The sequence below is a fragment of the Pristiophorus japonicus genome, chromosome 3 (genome assembly GCF_044704955.1).
Source record: "Pristiophorus japonicus isolate sPriJap1 chromosome 3, sPriJap1.hap1, whole genome shotgun sequence".
NCBI classification, from domain to species: domain Eukaryota; kingdom Metazoa; phylum Chordata; class Chondrichthyes; family Pristiophoridae; genus Pristiophorus; species Pristiophorus japonicus.
In genome coordinates this window covers 189779031-189795832 of record NC_091979.1, presented here as the reverse complement: position 1 = coordinate 189795832, position 16802 = coordinate 189779031, and the positions used below count along the sequence as shown (strand labels likewise).

Sequence of the window (16802 nt, the reverse complement as noted above, 5' to 3'; positions counted from 1 at the left end):
CCGATCATGGACTCGGGTCCACTTCTCTGCCCACTCTCCATAACCCCTTATTCCCTTATCGTTTAAGAAACTGTCTATTTCTGTCTTAAATTTATTCAATGTCCCAGCTTCCACAGCTCTCTGAGGCAGCGAATTCTACAGATCCACAACCCTCTGAGAAAATAAATTTCTCCTCATCTCAGTTTTAAATGGGTAGCCCCTTATTCTAAGAGTATGCCCTCTAGTTCTAGTCTCCCCTATCAGTGTAAACATCCTCTCTGCATCCACCTTGTCAAGCCCCCTCATAATCTTATACGTTTCGATAAGCCAACCTCTCATTCTTCTGAATTCCAATGAGTAGAGGCCCAACCTCCTCAAAAGTCAATCCTCTCATCTCTGGCATCAACCTAGTGAACCTTCTCTGAACTGTCTCAAAAGCAAGCATATTCTTTCGTAAATATGGAAACCAAAACTGCACACCTTTCCAGGTATGGCCTCACCAATACCCTGTACTTCCCTGTTTTTATACTCCATCCCCTTTGCAATAAAGGCCAAGATTCCATTGGCCTTCCTGATCTATTGCTGTACCTGCATACTAACCTTTTGTGTTTCATGCACAAGTAGCCCCAGGTCCCGCTGTACTGCAGCACTTTGCAATCTTTCTCCATTTAAATAATAACTTGCTCTTTGATTTTTTTCTGCCAAAGTGCATGACCTCACACTTTCCAACATTATAACTTTAGTTTTCTTACTTAACGAGCTATTTTCCTGTTGGGCTAATCAGTACAACTCCCAACTTTGTTATCAATAGTTTTGCTTTTTGACATAATTTCTCTTCTACCAAGTGAAATCTTTAATTATAAATCAGTCTTTGTTTCTGTGTCATTGGTACTAATTAAATATGATGTATGTTCAGATTTTTACCTTTGCAGAGCTAACTGTTTTCCCAAATTGTTATCAAATCATTAAAGTTCTCTGAAACTTTAAGAATCAGATGCAATAGCACTTCTGAAATTAAATCTCTTATTAATTCATCCAGAAACTGACCATTGCTCCAGGGTCAACCCTGGCCCAACGGCACTTTAAATCGATTTGTACTTTCCTGCTTAACAGTTAAAGGCTAAAGATTAACATTACCACAATATAAAGAGAAATCAATAGTAGTATTACATTACTAGACATCAGAACAGTCTGATTAGCTTCTTCCTTTCGAAAGGCATAATGCACCTGATGAGTATTACAACCAAAATTCCTGACCTGTGCCATTATCATGGGCCAAAAGCTCTCCTCGCACCAGTCTGCCCGGGAGATCGGCATTGGGGTGGGTGGGAGGGGGAGGGGGAGGGGTGATGCGCTGAAACAGGAGTGCAGCAGTCAGAAGGCCCCACAGTTTAAAGTGCAATGGAGGCAACAAACAAAATGCACGTACCGGTAATCACCGTAGATTTTTGAGGTGCTCCGGGACTACTGTAGAACCTCTGGTCTGCGGATGATCTTGGCATAAGCTCCACCACCAAATTTTTGACTTGTCTCTGTTTTAGCACCCCATGATGCACAGGGAAGTGAGGCAATAGGGCCAGAATTGTCCTCCCCACCTCGCTTTGATGCTAATGCTCAGTTACGATCTTCCAGGATATCTCGGGGCAGTGTAGTGGGGTTGAAGTCCTGAGCGCTCCCCAAGTGCAGTAAAGAGGGGATTGTACCCTATTTTCTGGTCATCTATAAGGAACTGAGAAGCCCAATGCTCCCATTTTTCAGAGAGCATTTAGGCTGAAAAAATTATTCTTGGTCCACCAGATGAACATGGAGACAAATCTATTAATCTGATTTGAAATGCATGTCTGTGATGGAAAGTACTATTATGCTCAGGAAGTAATTGATTTGAAGCCACTTTTCTCTCTTTTTAATTAAATGAAATACATTTGGCATGCCCAAGAAGTGATGAGGCTAATTCCTAACAGTATCCATCATTTTATCCTTATAATTTTTTTTGTATCGGAAAAGACAATATGCGAAATTACTTATTTCTTCGCAAACTTATTATTGACTGCTACAGTTTCATGACCTTTGATTCAGGTTAGTTGATTGTATAATCTAAAAACCTAGAGAAGAATTCAACTAGGTTTTGGATATAATATGCAGATGTGTTCTTTTTAAATTATATTTAGGATGTTATCAGATTTTAAACATTGTTTTTTGTGAACATCCATGGCAAATCCCTCAATTATTACAATTGCATTGACTGACTTCAATCTCGCTACATTGGTTGCCTGCAAAACAAATGTCTAAAATTATTAAAAGTGCTCTCTCTTACTTTTATGATAGTTGAGCTGCAGACCAAGCCTTGTCAAGTTATTATGACCACCTGTTTCCTGTCAAACCAATTTTCAGACCTGCTCATTGGCATATCATTAATCTTGGATGTTTTCTTCTTTAAAAGTCTGTGATGTGATGTGGCTCCTAAAAGTACTAGTATGTAATATCCACAGGCTATATCTTGTCCATTAATTTAGTTACATTCAGTAAAGTGTCAGCTGTGTCTCAGTGGATCGCACTCTTGCCTCTGAGAAAGAAGGTTGTGGGTTCAAGTCCCACTCCAGAGACTTGAGCACATAGTCCAGACTGACACTAGAGTGCATTACTGAGGGAGTGCTGCACCATCTGAGCTGCCTTCTTTCAGATGAGGTGTTAAACTGAGGCCTTGACTGCCCTCTCAGGTAGACATAATATTTCTCGACACTATTTCGAAGAAAAGTAGGGCAGTTCTTCCCAGTGTCCTGGCCAATATCTATCCCTCAACCAACATTACAAACAGATTATCTGGTTGTTATATTGTGGGATCTTGCTGTAACTCCGATGTGCAAATTGGCTGCCACATTTCCTACATTACAACAGTAACCACACTTCAGAAATACTTTATTGACTCTAATTTCTGGGGTCATGAAAGGCACTATATAAATGCAAGTCTTTCTTTCCTTTCTTTCACAAAGAAATGTAGTAGATTTATTTTTCATAACCAGTTACATCTGAAATCTTTTTACTCTTATCATCTTTCTGCTTTTGAGATGAATACTGATTGTGGCAATCGTTTTTTTTGAGTTTTTAACCCCTCCATTGGGATTACACAAGCAGGCCTATAATTTCTTGGTTGATGACTCCATTCATTTTGCTTATCAGGACTACTTGAGTTGCTGTGCAATCCTCTGGCACCTTAATGGCCATCTTATACTGTCATCCCATCAGTTGGTGCCTTAAGATGGCTGTTCCCAACAGAAACTGCACTATGTAGAAATAAAGTTCTCAAAGTTTATTAGTGAAGATCTTTACATAACTCGGTGCTTCTGGTGTTTTGCATTGGTGCCTCCCCAAGGGTGCTGTACTTCACAGAAGTCATGCACACAGTGCCCCAATAGTAAGAATGTATGCAAAGGTGATTGGCACACCTGATATCAGAAAGGGTCTTCCTCATTTGTTCCCAGGTTGTTGCTCTGTGCAACCTCCATCCAAAGAGCTTGGACCTCAATTTTGATGGGAGACTGGCTTTGGGCTTCTTCGCTGCATCTGCATTAACGGGACTACCAAGGTTTCCACAGTGAATGGGGGATTTTCCACACTTTCCTGCTTCCATCAACGACAACTTCTATTAACGTAGTGCTGTGTACACAGGAAAAAAAACATTTTTGCTCTTTGCAGCTGTGCTAAACTTTTCTAAAGCTAGTTGGTGTAACGCAGATCTTCCGCACAGACCCCCAATAATCACCCCTATAAGGGTGAGTCACAACTACTGAAGAGCTGTTGCCATTGCTAAATTTCTCATCCCCAGCCAGTTAGATAGGCTCCTTGCGCAATTAAAATAAGACGGAGGGGGTAGCCTTGCAAGGCTTGGTGAGGAGAGCCCTTTGCTACCATTGGGAGGCCCAGACTTGTTTGGGTGACATCGCAAGTTTGGGGCTTCAGTTTATTGACTAAAACAAGTTGTGGATATCCTCAAATTAAGAGATCGTAATCACATAGATGAAACAAGAAAATTGGTTTAATATTAGCTGCACATACTGTAGGAAATGGACATTACACAAAACCAATTCATCAGCTTTTTATCTGCTGATTGTACTGGCGTCAGCTGATGGTAAAAACGGTAGGGTATGTCTGCTGCTGGTGGACTGCAAATTAGTGACTGCCAATTTGAACCACATAATGCAACTACTTGTTCTCCTGAGACTAATGTACTGGTACATTACATACTAACAAGAAATTTATGATGCTTGGATTAGAGGTTTGTACATCAATACATAGCGAACTTGTGGTCTTAACAATTATCTTCTGGACAAAAGGAGGATGCCAGAATATCTGGTGAACAAAATTGCAGTGATGGTCATCATGATATGCAGTAGTTTAAGTGCTTTCCATTTTTGGGTTGTACTTTCTGTGCAGATGTGGTGCTTGTTAGGGTTGCTGATGGATTCTTGAGTGGGGTTATGTTGATGGCCTCGAGACTTTCCCTCTGCATATATGCATAAGAACCAGTGGATGTAGTGTATTTGGGGGGGGGGCCCTGCCGTCGGTCGGGCCCGTCGGGAAATGGCTGCCTCAACTTCTGAGGCTTCCTGCAGCCTTCTCACTGCTGCAAGAAGCCTCAGTGCTGATCATGGAAAGGCAATGTGGTTTTATTAAAAAATGTTAAAAATTGAACAGCTACAAAGAACTACAAAAATGGCCGGGTGCCAATGTTTCCTTAACACTGCGTGTGCGTGAACACTCCAACGCGCACGCGCAGGCTTTCCGGCACAAAAAAAACTAATTTAAATGGTACCCGCCCCCTCCTACTTACAAAATCGGCGCGAGTGGTAGGCTCCGCCCTCTGGGCGCCGCGCCAGGCAGACATCGAGCTGCAAAGCGCTCGAGAATAGCGCGTTTTATTTCAGGCGCCGTTTTCGGCGCGAAAAACGGGCGCCCAGCTCGTAGGGGCGCCTGTTTTGCCGCGTGTGGAAACTTGGGGCCTAAGAGTGGAGAAATCTTACTACAGTTGTCTAGGGCCTTGGTGAGACTACACCTGGAGTACTGTGTGCATTGTTGGTCTCCTAACCTAAGGAAGGATATACTTGTCTTAGAGGGAGTGCAACGGAGCTTTACCAGACTGATTCCTGGGATGTGGGGATTGTCCTATGCAGAGAGATTGTGTAGACTAGGCCTATATTCCCGAGAGATTAGAAGGATGAGAGGTGATCGAATTGAAACACACAAAATTCTTAAGGGGCTTGACAGGGTAGATGCTGGGGAGTTTAGAACTAGGGGTCACAGTCTCAGAATAAGGGTCGGCCATTTAGGACTGAGATGAGAAATTTCTTCGCTCAAAGTGTTGTGAATCTTTGGAATTCTGCACCCCAGAGGGCTGTAGATGCTCAGTTGTTGAGTATATTCAAGACAGAGTTCAATAGATTTTTGAATGCAAAGAAATTAAGGGATTTGGGGATAGTGCGGGAAGATGTTGAGGTAGAAGATCAGCTATGATATTAAATGGCGGAGCAGCCTCGAAGGGCCAAATGGCCTGCTCCTGCTCCTATTTCTTATGTTCTTGTATATGCTGACATTGTACTTGTATATTTGTGTTTCAGAGAAGAAGAAGTGGCCAGATTCAAAGCTACAACTAATGACCCTGCATTTAAGGCAAACCCTCTTGCAGCAATCAGTAAGCATCTTCTCAAGAGAATGAGACAAGAGGATGAGGATGTGAAGTAAGAGCTGAACAGCACCACAAGCAGATCTGGAAAATAGAGGGTTTTTTTACCAGCGAACATTTGAATACAACTAATACAGATCTCACCTGGCCATGTTTGCCACAACTTGTGCAAAAATGCTGATTGCCCACATTATTACTGTGTGGTGTCCCTTATGATAATAAAACTGAATTATTCTTGCATTGTCTGGCTAATGAGATAGGGCAGAATCACTTTTCCGATGAAGAGACATCAAGGATAGGCAAGTAGGAATTAAACTCAATGCTGGTATGTACTGTAAGAATGTTTGTTTTAGGATTTTACAAAATGTTTTTGGTAACAAAAAAAATATATATAATAAAGTTTTGAAAAATCCCACAGCCCCTTAGTTGTTGCCCCAACTACTTATTTCTACGTTCATAGCTTATTTCTGATTACTTTGTCTCGCACAAATTCCATTATCTGGTCACATGGACTTCATGGTGCACTTTTTCCCATGGCAGATTTTCTTCCAGTGAAATTAACATGCTATTGCCTAGATAAGTTTTTTTTTTCCATCTTTGCAAACTGACACCTTAAATATTGTCCACCTGTGAAGCAGACTTTGAAGCATGTTTATGGCATCACTGACTGACAGTAGGGCACTAACTCCTCTCAGCCTGGGAGTGGTTCATTACAAAGGGACCTCAAGAAGGAAGAATAAAATTGACTACGGTCAGAAAGGAAATGGGATTTAGTTTTGAAAGTATATGCATTTGTTGTCTATAGAGATGCCAACTTCACCACATGGGTTATTACAATAAGTGTGATTCTGTCAAAACCACAGGTGCACAGCATGCTTTGGAGACAAAATGAAAATAATTTGGATTTCTGGAGTTAGAGCTGCTTGAAAGCAGTAAGTACCAAATAGCAGTTTGGGTAGAGGGGAGTAAGAAGAGACAATATGGGTAATTGTAACCTATCCCGCCCAGTGCAAAACTGACGGGGTTGCTCGGCCACCCTTTCCCTGCCAGGCGAGTTAGAACATAACACAAGAACATAAGAAATAGGAGCAGGATTAGGCCATTTGGCCCATCAGTATGATCATGGCTGATCTGATCATGGACTCGGTTCCACTTCCCTGCCTGCTCCCCATAACCCTTTACTCCCTTATCTGGACAGACCACTGCCGAATCTATTCTGTCATCAACATTAATATAGCCGCAAAGCAATGCCGCAGAAAAATCACTGCCGGGGCACTCAAAGACCCAGCTAAGTGAGCCCTATACAGCCAGCACCTCACTGCCAACCGGCCGATCCTCGATGACACCGAGACGCAGAGTGCCCACAGCGCTTGGTCTGTGCTCCAGGCCACCATAACCAATGTCTGCGAAGAGACGCTCGGTCACTCAACCAGAAAACACCAGGACTGGTTTGATGAGAATGACCAGGAGATCCAGGAGCTAATAAACCGCAAGTGCAGGGCATTTCTGAACTTAAAGCAACAACCCAAAACAGCTCTACAGACGGCTAACGGCCAAGGTCCAACCTAAAGAATAGATGATGGATGGAGAACACACAGGGGATTCAGCAGCTGGCTGACAGCCATGACGTGCGAGGTTTCTTCACTGCAGTCAAGTCCACCTCTGGCCCAAGCACCCAAGACCCCACTCAACTGCTGGCCAAGAACGGGGAGACAGTCATCAAGGACACCGAGGCAGTCAGGGCCCGCTGGAAGGAGCACTTTCAAGATCTCCTTAATTGAGACCCTGCCTTTGACACGAGTGTCCTCGACTCCATCCCGCAGCATGCTACCCGACACCATCTCAGCAAAACCCTAACCTTGCACAAGGTAGAAAAGGCCATCCGCCAGCTCAAGAATAACAAGGCAACAGGAGCCGATGGAATCCCTGCTGAGGCACCAAAGTATGGCAGAGAGGCACTATTGGCTCAAATGCATGACCTCATCTCTCATCTGGAAGGAAGAGTGCATGATTTCGGAGAGGCTGTAATCGTGACCATCTTTAAAAAAGGGGACAAGTCCGATTGCGGCAACCACAGAGGAATCTCCCTGTTGTTGGCCACTGTGAAAGTCATCACTAGAATCCTCCTCCACCGTCTTCCCTGCGGCTGATGAGCTCCTCCCAGGGTCACAGTGCTGATTCCGTCCGCTATGCAGGGAACAGCACCAACACTTGTACGTGGCCTTCTTTGACCTCACAAAGACCTTTGACACGAGGGACTATGGAGCGTCGTCCTCCATTTCGGCTGCCCCCAAAAGTTTGTCACCATCCTCCGGCAGCTCAACGACGAGATGCAAGCCATGGTCCTGACCAATGGATCCACCACAGACTCCATCCACATCCAGACCTAGGTCAAGCAGGGCTGCGTCATTATGCCAACCCTCTTCTCGATCTTCCTCGCTGTAATGCTCCATCTCGCGCTCAAAAAGCTCCCCGCTGGAGTGGAACTGAACAATAGAATCAGTGGGAATCTGTTCAACCTTCGTCGCCTCCAGGCTACATCCAAGACCGTCCCATCCTCTGTCGTCGAACTACAGTACGCAGACGATGATTGCGTCTGCGCAAATTCAGAGGCTGAACTCCAAGCCATCGTCAACATCTTCACCGAGCCATACGAAAGCATTGGCCTTGCACTAAACATCCGCAATTCAAAGGTCTTCCAACAACCTGACCACGCCACACAGCACTGCCCACCGGTCATCAAACTCCAGGGCGCGGCCTTGGACAATGTGGATCACTTTCCATACCTCTAGCAGCAAGGGAGCCGACTAGCAGCAAGGGAAGACATAGACGACCACCTCCAGTGTGCTAGTGCAGTCTTCGGTCGCTCAATGAAGAAAGTGTTCGAGGATCAGGCTCTCAAATCTAGCACCAAGCTCATGGTCTCCAGGGCTGTAGTGATACCTGCCCTCCTGTATGGCTGAGACCTAGACCATATATAGTAGACACCTGAAATCGCTGGAGAAACACCACCAACAATGTCTCCACAAGATTCTGCAAATCCCCTGGGAGGATAGACGCACCAACGTCCGTGTTCTCGATCAGGCCAACATCCCCAGCATCGAAGCACTGACCACATTCGACCAGCTCCATTGGGCGGGCCAAATTGTTTGCATGCCTGACACAAGACTCCCAAAGCAAGCGTTCTACCCGGAACTCCGACACGGCAAGCGAGCCCCAGGTGGACAGAGGAAACATTTCAAGGACACCCTCAAAGCCTCCTTGATAAGGTGCAACATCCCCACTGACACCTGGGAATTCCTGGCCAAAAAGCATCCGGAAGGGCGCTGAGCACCGAGTCTCGTCGCCGAGAGCATGCAGAAACCAAGTGCAGAAAGCGAAAGGAGCATGCGGCAAACCAGACTCCCCACCCACCCTTTCCTTCAACAACTGTCTGTCCCACTTGTGACAGAAACTGTAATTCCCTTATTGGACTGTACAGTCACCTGAGAACTCAGAGTGGAAGCAAGTCTTCGAAGGACTGCCGATGATGATGATTCCCTTATCGCTCAAAAATCTGTCTATCTCCGCCTAAAATATATTCACAGACCCAGTCTCCACACCTCTCTGGGGCAGAGAATTCCATAGATTTATAACCCTCTGAGAAGAAATTCCTCCTCATCTCAGTTTTAAATAGGTGGCCCCTTATTCTGAGACTATGTCCCCTAGTTTTAGTTTCCCCCATGAGTGGAAATTTCCTCTCTGCATTCACCTTGTCGAGCCCCCTCATTATCTTGTATGTTTCGATAAGACCATCTCTCATTCTTCTGAACTCTAATGGGTATAGGCCCAACCTACTCAACCTATCTTCATAAGTCAACCCCCTCGTCTCTGGAATCAACCTAGTGAACCTTCTCTGAACAGCCTCCAATACAAGTATATCCTTCCTTAAATGCGGAGACCAAAAGTGTATGCAGTGCTCTAGGTGTGGCCTCACCAATACCCTGTACAGTTATAGCAGGACTTCTCTGCATTTATACTCTATTCCCCTTGCAATAAAGGCTAACATTCCATTTGCCTTCCTGATTACTTGCTGTACCTGCATACTAACTTTTTGTGTTTCATGCATAAAGACCCCCAGGTCCCTCTCTACTGCAACATTTTGCAATTTTTCTCCATTTAAATTGTAATTTGCTTTTCTATTTTTTCTGCCAAACTGGATAACCTCACATTTTCTCACATTATACTCCATCTGCCAGATGTTTTCCCACTCACGTAGCCTGTCGATATCCCTCTGCAGATTTTTTGTGTTCTCACGATTTGCTTTCCTGCCCATCTTTGTATCATCAGCAAACTTGGTTACATTATATTCGGTCTTTTCATCCAAGTCATTAATATAGATTGTAAATAGTTGAGGATCCAGCACCAATCTCTGCGGCATCCCACTAGTCACTGTTTGCCAACTGGAAAATGACCCATTTATCCCGACTCTGTTTTCTGTTGATTAGCCAATCCTCTATCCATGCTAATATATTACCCCCAACCCCGTGAACTTTTATCTTGTGCGTTAACCTTTTATGTGACAACTTATTGAATGCCTTCTGGAAATCCAAATGCACTACATCCACTGGTTCCCCCTTATCCACCCTGCTCGTTCCATCCTCAAAAAACTCCAAAAAATTTGTCAAACGTGATTTCCCTTTCATAAAACCATGCTGGCTCTACTTGATTGAATTACACTTTTCAAAATGGCCCGCTACTGCTTCCTTAATACAGGTGCGATGTCCAAAATCCAGAGTTCCGGAATCCGGACACCGGGCCGATCCGTGGTGGGGTCATCCGGAAACCGGAAAATATTCCAAAATCCTTTATTACCCCAGCCTCCGGACCTCATCTGGCCTTCCCCCCGGCTGCCCGACCTTCCCTGGGTTGGCCCGACCTCCCCGCCTCGGCCCGACCTCCGGCTGCCCGACTCAGCCTCAGCCCGATCAACCTCCCTGAATTCCGGCAGCCCGACCGAGCCCTCGCCCCTCCACCGGCAGATCGACCGACCCCCCCACCCCCCCTCATCCCCATCCCCTCCTTCCTCGGCGCAAGCAAAGACGTTTTGAAATTTGGACCGGCCTCGGTCCCAAGGTTTCCGGATTTCGGACGTCACACCTGTAATGGACTCTTAACATCTTCCCAATGACAGATGTTAGGCTAACTGGTCTATAGTTTCCTGCTTTTTCTCTGCCTCATTTTTTAAATAGGGACATTACATTTGTGGTTTTCCAATCCACTGGCACCGCCCCAGAATCCAGGGAATTTTGGTTGATTACAACCAATGCATCCATTATCTCTGCAGCCATTTCTTTTAAGACCCTAGGATGTAAGCCCTCAGGTGCAGGGGACTTGTCTGCCTTTAGTCCCACTATTTTACCTAGTACTACTTCATTCGTGATGGTGATTATCCATTATTGGGATGTTTTTAATGTGAAGACTGATACAAACGTCTCTGCCATTTCCCTGTTCTCCATTATTAATTACCCAGTCTCATCCTCTAGGGGATCAACATTTACTTTAGCCACTCTTTTCCTTTTTAGGTACCTGTAGAAACTCTTACTATCTTTTTATATTTCATGCTAGTTTACTCTCATAATCTATCGTCCCTCTCTTTATCAATTTTTGAGTCATTCTTTGCTGGCTTTTAAAAGTTTCCCAATCCTCTGGCCTCCCACTAGTCTTGGCCACATTGTTTTCAATTTGATACCATCCTTTATTTCCTTAGTTAGCTACGGATGGATATCCCTTCTCTCACAGTCTTTCCTTCTCATTGAGATCTTTTTATATGGCGAGTTATGTTAGAATTACCCCCAATGTGTAAGATTTGGAGTGAAAAGGAGGAAGAGCGCCAATGTAGAAAAGGATTAATTTTTTCATTGTCCCATCTTACCATTTTAACTCTGCATTTTTGCTAACAGTTTTTGGCAAGAATCTGCCCATGCCTATGTCACTAAGGGATAGTTATGTACCTCTAATTGTTGGGTTGAACACACATTCTCTGCAGGCAACACTGAAGACGGTCTCAGTATTTACAGAACTGCTTCTTTGGTTGGGAGAGAGCACTCAGAAAATCAAATCTATCATTTTTGCTTGAAATTTTATTGAGGTTTGGTTTATCTTCGGAAATAATGCTGAAATTCCATTTCCCATTACATATGCCTATTGAGAACAAAATACTGTTTTGCTCTTGGAGCTTTAACATCCTACACAGAGTAAAAAAATTCATGCATCATTTCAGCAAAGTTTAATTTAGTAATGCCACCTATCAGATGGCAGAGATTAGGTTGTAAAATATATTGCCTTATGTTCTCCTGCTGACCAAAGAATACTTGGCAAAGTTATATCAAATGGCACCTCTTGGATTAATATCCATTGGGCTAGAAATTCAATTTTCGGTCATTGCAGTATTTTTACGCCAAAAATACCACTATGATTCCGAGGCCTAACATTTGGGAGAAAATGCGCCCAGCGGTAAAAATTGACGTTGCACGAGGATTCGTGGCGCAACCGCGAACTTTCTGCAACTTTTCTCCCAGGCCAATACCACTGCGAGTTGGGCCAAGGGGGAGGGGAAACACCAAAAAAAAAAATCACAAAACGTTCACAAGACCCTTTTCCATCGAATTAATGCAAAAGAATTTTAAAAAATTAAGTTTAACTTGTCTTTTTTGCAGTTCTTCATATCTACCACTGTTCTAAGGGCTGCAACGCAGGTTTTTCCTGGGTGTCTTTTTTCGTACTATCTACGGACGGCTGTGAGCCAAATATCTGGCGAAAGCGCTTTTTCGAGTCTTGCACACCAGCGGTCCGCTCCCCAGTGGTAGTTAAAAACCGTCAGCACAAGACTTCAGTGAATTTCCCAGTTCATCGTTTTTCGCTAAAAAAGGTGAAATATCACCGAAAAACCGGGTGCAAGGTTGGGGCATTTCCAGCTTAAAGGGTTTTTCTTGACATTATTTCCAAGGCAGCATTCGTGCATTCACTAACCATTATTGTTTTTGATCTGACAGTTCAAGCTGACATCAGTCTGGTATGGCTGTTGCGAACATTTATCTCTCAATTGACACCTAAAAAACCTGATGCCATGAATATTAAAAAAAGAAAAAGACATGCATTTATACAGCGCCTTTCACGACCTCAGGACATCCAAAGGTTCTTATAGCCAATTAAGTACTTTTGAAGTGCAGTCACTGTTGTAATGTAGGAAATGCTGTAGCCATTTTGTGCACAGCAAGGTCCCACAAACAGCAATGTGATAATGGCCAGATAATCTGTTTTTAATGATGACATCAATAAGTTTCAGATTGATTTGAAACCCAGGAAGCAAGACTGGGTTTCAGAACAGCCAATTCATTCTCATTATTTGAAGCAATGTCTAAATGCATCCTTACATCCAGTGACACAGCATAAAAGTGCCCACAATTTGGCACCACACAAGTAATAAGGATGACTAGTGTGCAAAAAGAACTTGGGTATTCTTAGGAGCGAGGGTTAAGGTGTAGGCACATTCTGGTAATGTTTTCTGGTTTGCTCTGATAATCTCTCAGTCCCTGTTTACACACTAATAGAAGTGAAGTTGCAGTTTCTGCTTTCCTGTGCTAAAGTTGGTATGTAAACTGCCTGCAAAAATATATACTTAGTCTTCAGCCAGTAAACCAAATTTCATTGTAAACCTGAATTAGATTATAATGTAGGCCTACAAATAAAAATTATAATACATTTTGCCACCCCATTAAAGGGCTAAATATCCGTAATCCCACTCCGCCAGAGACAGAGTAGGAATTGCACACCGCCAGGGACCTGATATACTCTAGTGGACCTTACCTGCACTGCTCCACTAAACATCAGTATCTTGCTGGTTTCCACTATGTTAGGAGCAGAGGAGATGTGAACTGTGGGAATTCTGGTGAATTATGTCCTCAGTGGGCCCTGCCATCCCAACATCGGGTAGCTAGGAGGCGAATAAAATTCTTAGGGCTGGAGACCTGGCTTTACCTGGTCAAACCCCATTTTCTGTCCTTGCCCAGGCCCAATGAAATTCAGGGTTGGTATCCACACCTTCATCTAAATATTGGGCTTGAATTTGCGGTCAGGGTTTCCCACGGGCGAATGTCTCCGAACCGGAAGAAAAGTACGAACCTACTTGATGGTCCCGGAGAATCATAGACTCGCGCTCCTGGGCCTCTACGTGTATGCATGCGTCCTTGGCATCATGGGGGGGCAATCAAAAAAGGGGATCCCGGTTACGCGTATTGGGATTCCATTTATGTATGCAATTCCTGTAAGCATGAATGGGAATCCCCTAAAAAACACAATTACACACCAGTTAAATAAAAAATAAATAATTACATGTTCAAAATTAATTAAAATACAATTAAACATTTAAAACACACATTTAATTTTTGAAAAATAAATTCAAACGTTTTAAAGGGGCTAAAAATAACTTAGAACTAATTTTAAGGTCTTTTGTGTTTAAATAATTAGTTATTTTAATACTTAATTAAATTCTTGCGCTGGTCAACGAATGCCCTATGCCTGCTTTTACCAGGGCTAAGAGTTTCATGGGCATTTACTGGGCAGTATTTGGGCAAATAGAACACCAGTGAATGCCCATTTCCCAGCGATGCGGTGGATCTGTCAAGCTGAAACTTTAAAAAAAAATTAATTCATGGGATGTGGTCGTTACTGGCGAGGCCAGCATTTATTGCCCATCCCTTGTTGCCCTTGAGAAGGTGGTGGTGAACCGTTGCAATCCATGTGGTGAAGAAACTCCCACAGTGCTGTTCGGGAAAGAGTTCCAGGATTTGGGCCCAGTGATGATGAAGGAACGTCAATATACTTCCAAGTCAGGATGGTGTGTGACTTGGAGGTGGTGGTGTTCCCATGTGCTTGCTGCCCTTGTCCTTCTAAGTGGTAGAGGTCACGGTTTGGGAGGTGCTACTGAAGAAGCTTGGCGAGTTGCTGCAATGCATCTTGTAGATGGCACACACTGCAGCCATGGTACGCCAGTGGTGGAGGGAGTGAATGTTTAAGGTGGTGCATGCGGTGCCAATCAAGCAGGCTGCTTTGTCCTGGATGGTGTCAAGCTTCTTGAGTGTTGTTGGAGCTGCACTCATCCAGGCAAGTGGAGAGTATTCCATCACACTCCCGACTTGTGCCTTGTAGATGGTGGCAAGGCTTTGGGGAGTCGGGAGGTGAGACACTCACCGCAGAATACCCAGCCTCTGACCTGCTCTTGTTGTTACAGTATTTATGTGGCTGGTTCAGTTAAGCTTCTGGTCAATGGTGACCACCAGGATGTTGATGGTAGGTAATTCGGCAATGATAATGCTGATGAATGTCAAGAGGTGGTGGTTAGACTCTCGTTTGTTGCAGATAGTTATTGCCTGCCACTTGTGTGGCGCGAATGTTTCTTGCCACTTATCAGCCCAAGCCTGAATGTTGTCCAGGACTTGCTGCATGTGGGCATGAACTGCTTCATTTTCTGAGGAGTTGCGAATGGCACTGAACACTGTGCAGTCATCAGCGAACATCACCACTTCTGACCTTATGATGGAGTGAAGGTCATTGATGAAGCAGCTGAAGATGGTTGGGCCTAGGACACTATCCTGAGGAACTCCTGCACGATGTCCTGGGACTTGATAGATCACAAGTTCCAGTTTTCGCGCACGTGCAGCACATGCAGAAACCTGGAACTTGTGGGGCACTTGCGGCCGCGTACGCAATCATAGGTCCTGGAAAATCCGGTCAAATGTAATCGTACATAACGATTATATTCCAAATTAACGTATTATTTTCCTGATCTCTTCTGTCCTCAAAATAGGATCCACTGTCATAGAACACCTGTACAGTTCTTTTCAGATTTTCCAGGAATGGCTTGATTCTTGCAAGATTTACTTTAGAGAGAAAATACTTTTGGTACCAAGGTGATGTTAATTCCAAAAGCTTGTAACACTATTTGAGGAGGTTCATTTTTGGTTTCAGGATAATAATTGGTGAATTGGAGTCTCAAATTTTTTTTTGTTAGAATTATTTTTAGTGTGCAATGTAGCCTTTTAACCCTTCTTAGTTGGAAAATTGATAAGATAACAAATTTGATTTGTGATGTATGGGGTGTCTCGGTTAATCTGACCTTTCTCACTCCTCAGCTCAATTATTGTATGACTGCCTCAGATCTATAGAGAATCTAACATAGAAACATAGAAAATAGGTGCAGGAGTAGGCCATTCAGCCCTTCTAGCCTGCACCGCCATTCAATGAGTTCATGGCTGAACATGCAACTTCAGTACCCCATTCCTGCTTTCTCGCCATACCCCTTGATCCCCCGAGTAGTAAGGACTTCATCTAACTCCCTTTTGAATATATTTAGTGAATTGGCCTCAACTACTTTCTGTGGTAGAGAATTCCACAGGTTCACCACTCTCTGGGTGAAGAAGTTTCTCCTCATCTCGGTCCTAAATGGCTTACCCCTTATCCTTAGACTGTGACCCCTGGTTCTGGACTTCCCCAACATTGGGAACATTCTTCCTGCATCTAACCTGTCTAAACCCATCAGAATTTTAAACGTTTCTATGAGGTCCCCTCTCATTCTTCTGAACTCCAGTGAATACAAGCCCAGTTGATCCAGTCTTTCTTGATAGGTCAGTCCCACCATCCCGGGAATCAGTCTGGTGAATCTTCGCTGCACTCCCTCAATAGCAAGAATGTCCTTCCTCAAGTTAGGAGACCAAAACTGTACACAATACTCCAGGTGTGGCCTCACCAAGGCCCTGTACAACTGGAGCAACACCTCCCTGCCCCTGTACTCAAATCCCCTCGCTATGAAGGCCAACATGCCATTTGCTTTCTTAACCGCCTGCTGTAACTGCATGCCAACCTTCAATGACTGATGTACCATGACACCCAGGTCTCGTTGCACCTCTCCTTTTCCTAATCTGTCACCATTCAGATAATAGTCTGTCTCTCTGTTTTTACCACCAAAGTGGATAACCTCACATTTATCCACATTATACTTCATCTGCCATGCATTTGCCCACTCGCCTAACCTATCCAAGTCACTCTGCAGCCTCATAGCATCCTCCTCGCAGTTCACACTGCCACCCAACTTAGTGTCATCCGCAAA

General features: G+C 44.1%; 1 protein-coding gene across 1 annotated transcript in view; it reads left to right on the top strand.

Annotated features, from left to right (window-relative positions):
• The window catches only part of slx9 (SLX9 ribosome biogenesis factor), a 189359-nt gene extending 183286 nt beyond the window's left edge, over positions 1-6073 (top strand). Inside the window, exon 6 of the mRNA XM_070874896.1 lies at positions 5592-6073. Within this exon, the coding sequence (XP_070730997.1) occupies positions 5592-5715 (124 nt within the window). The 3' untranslated portion in view covers positions 5716-6073. The remainder of the gene's footprint in view (positions 1-5591) is intronic.
• Positions 6074-16802: the final 10729 nt, after the last annotated feature.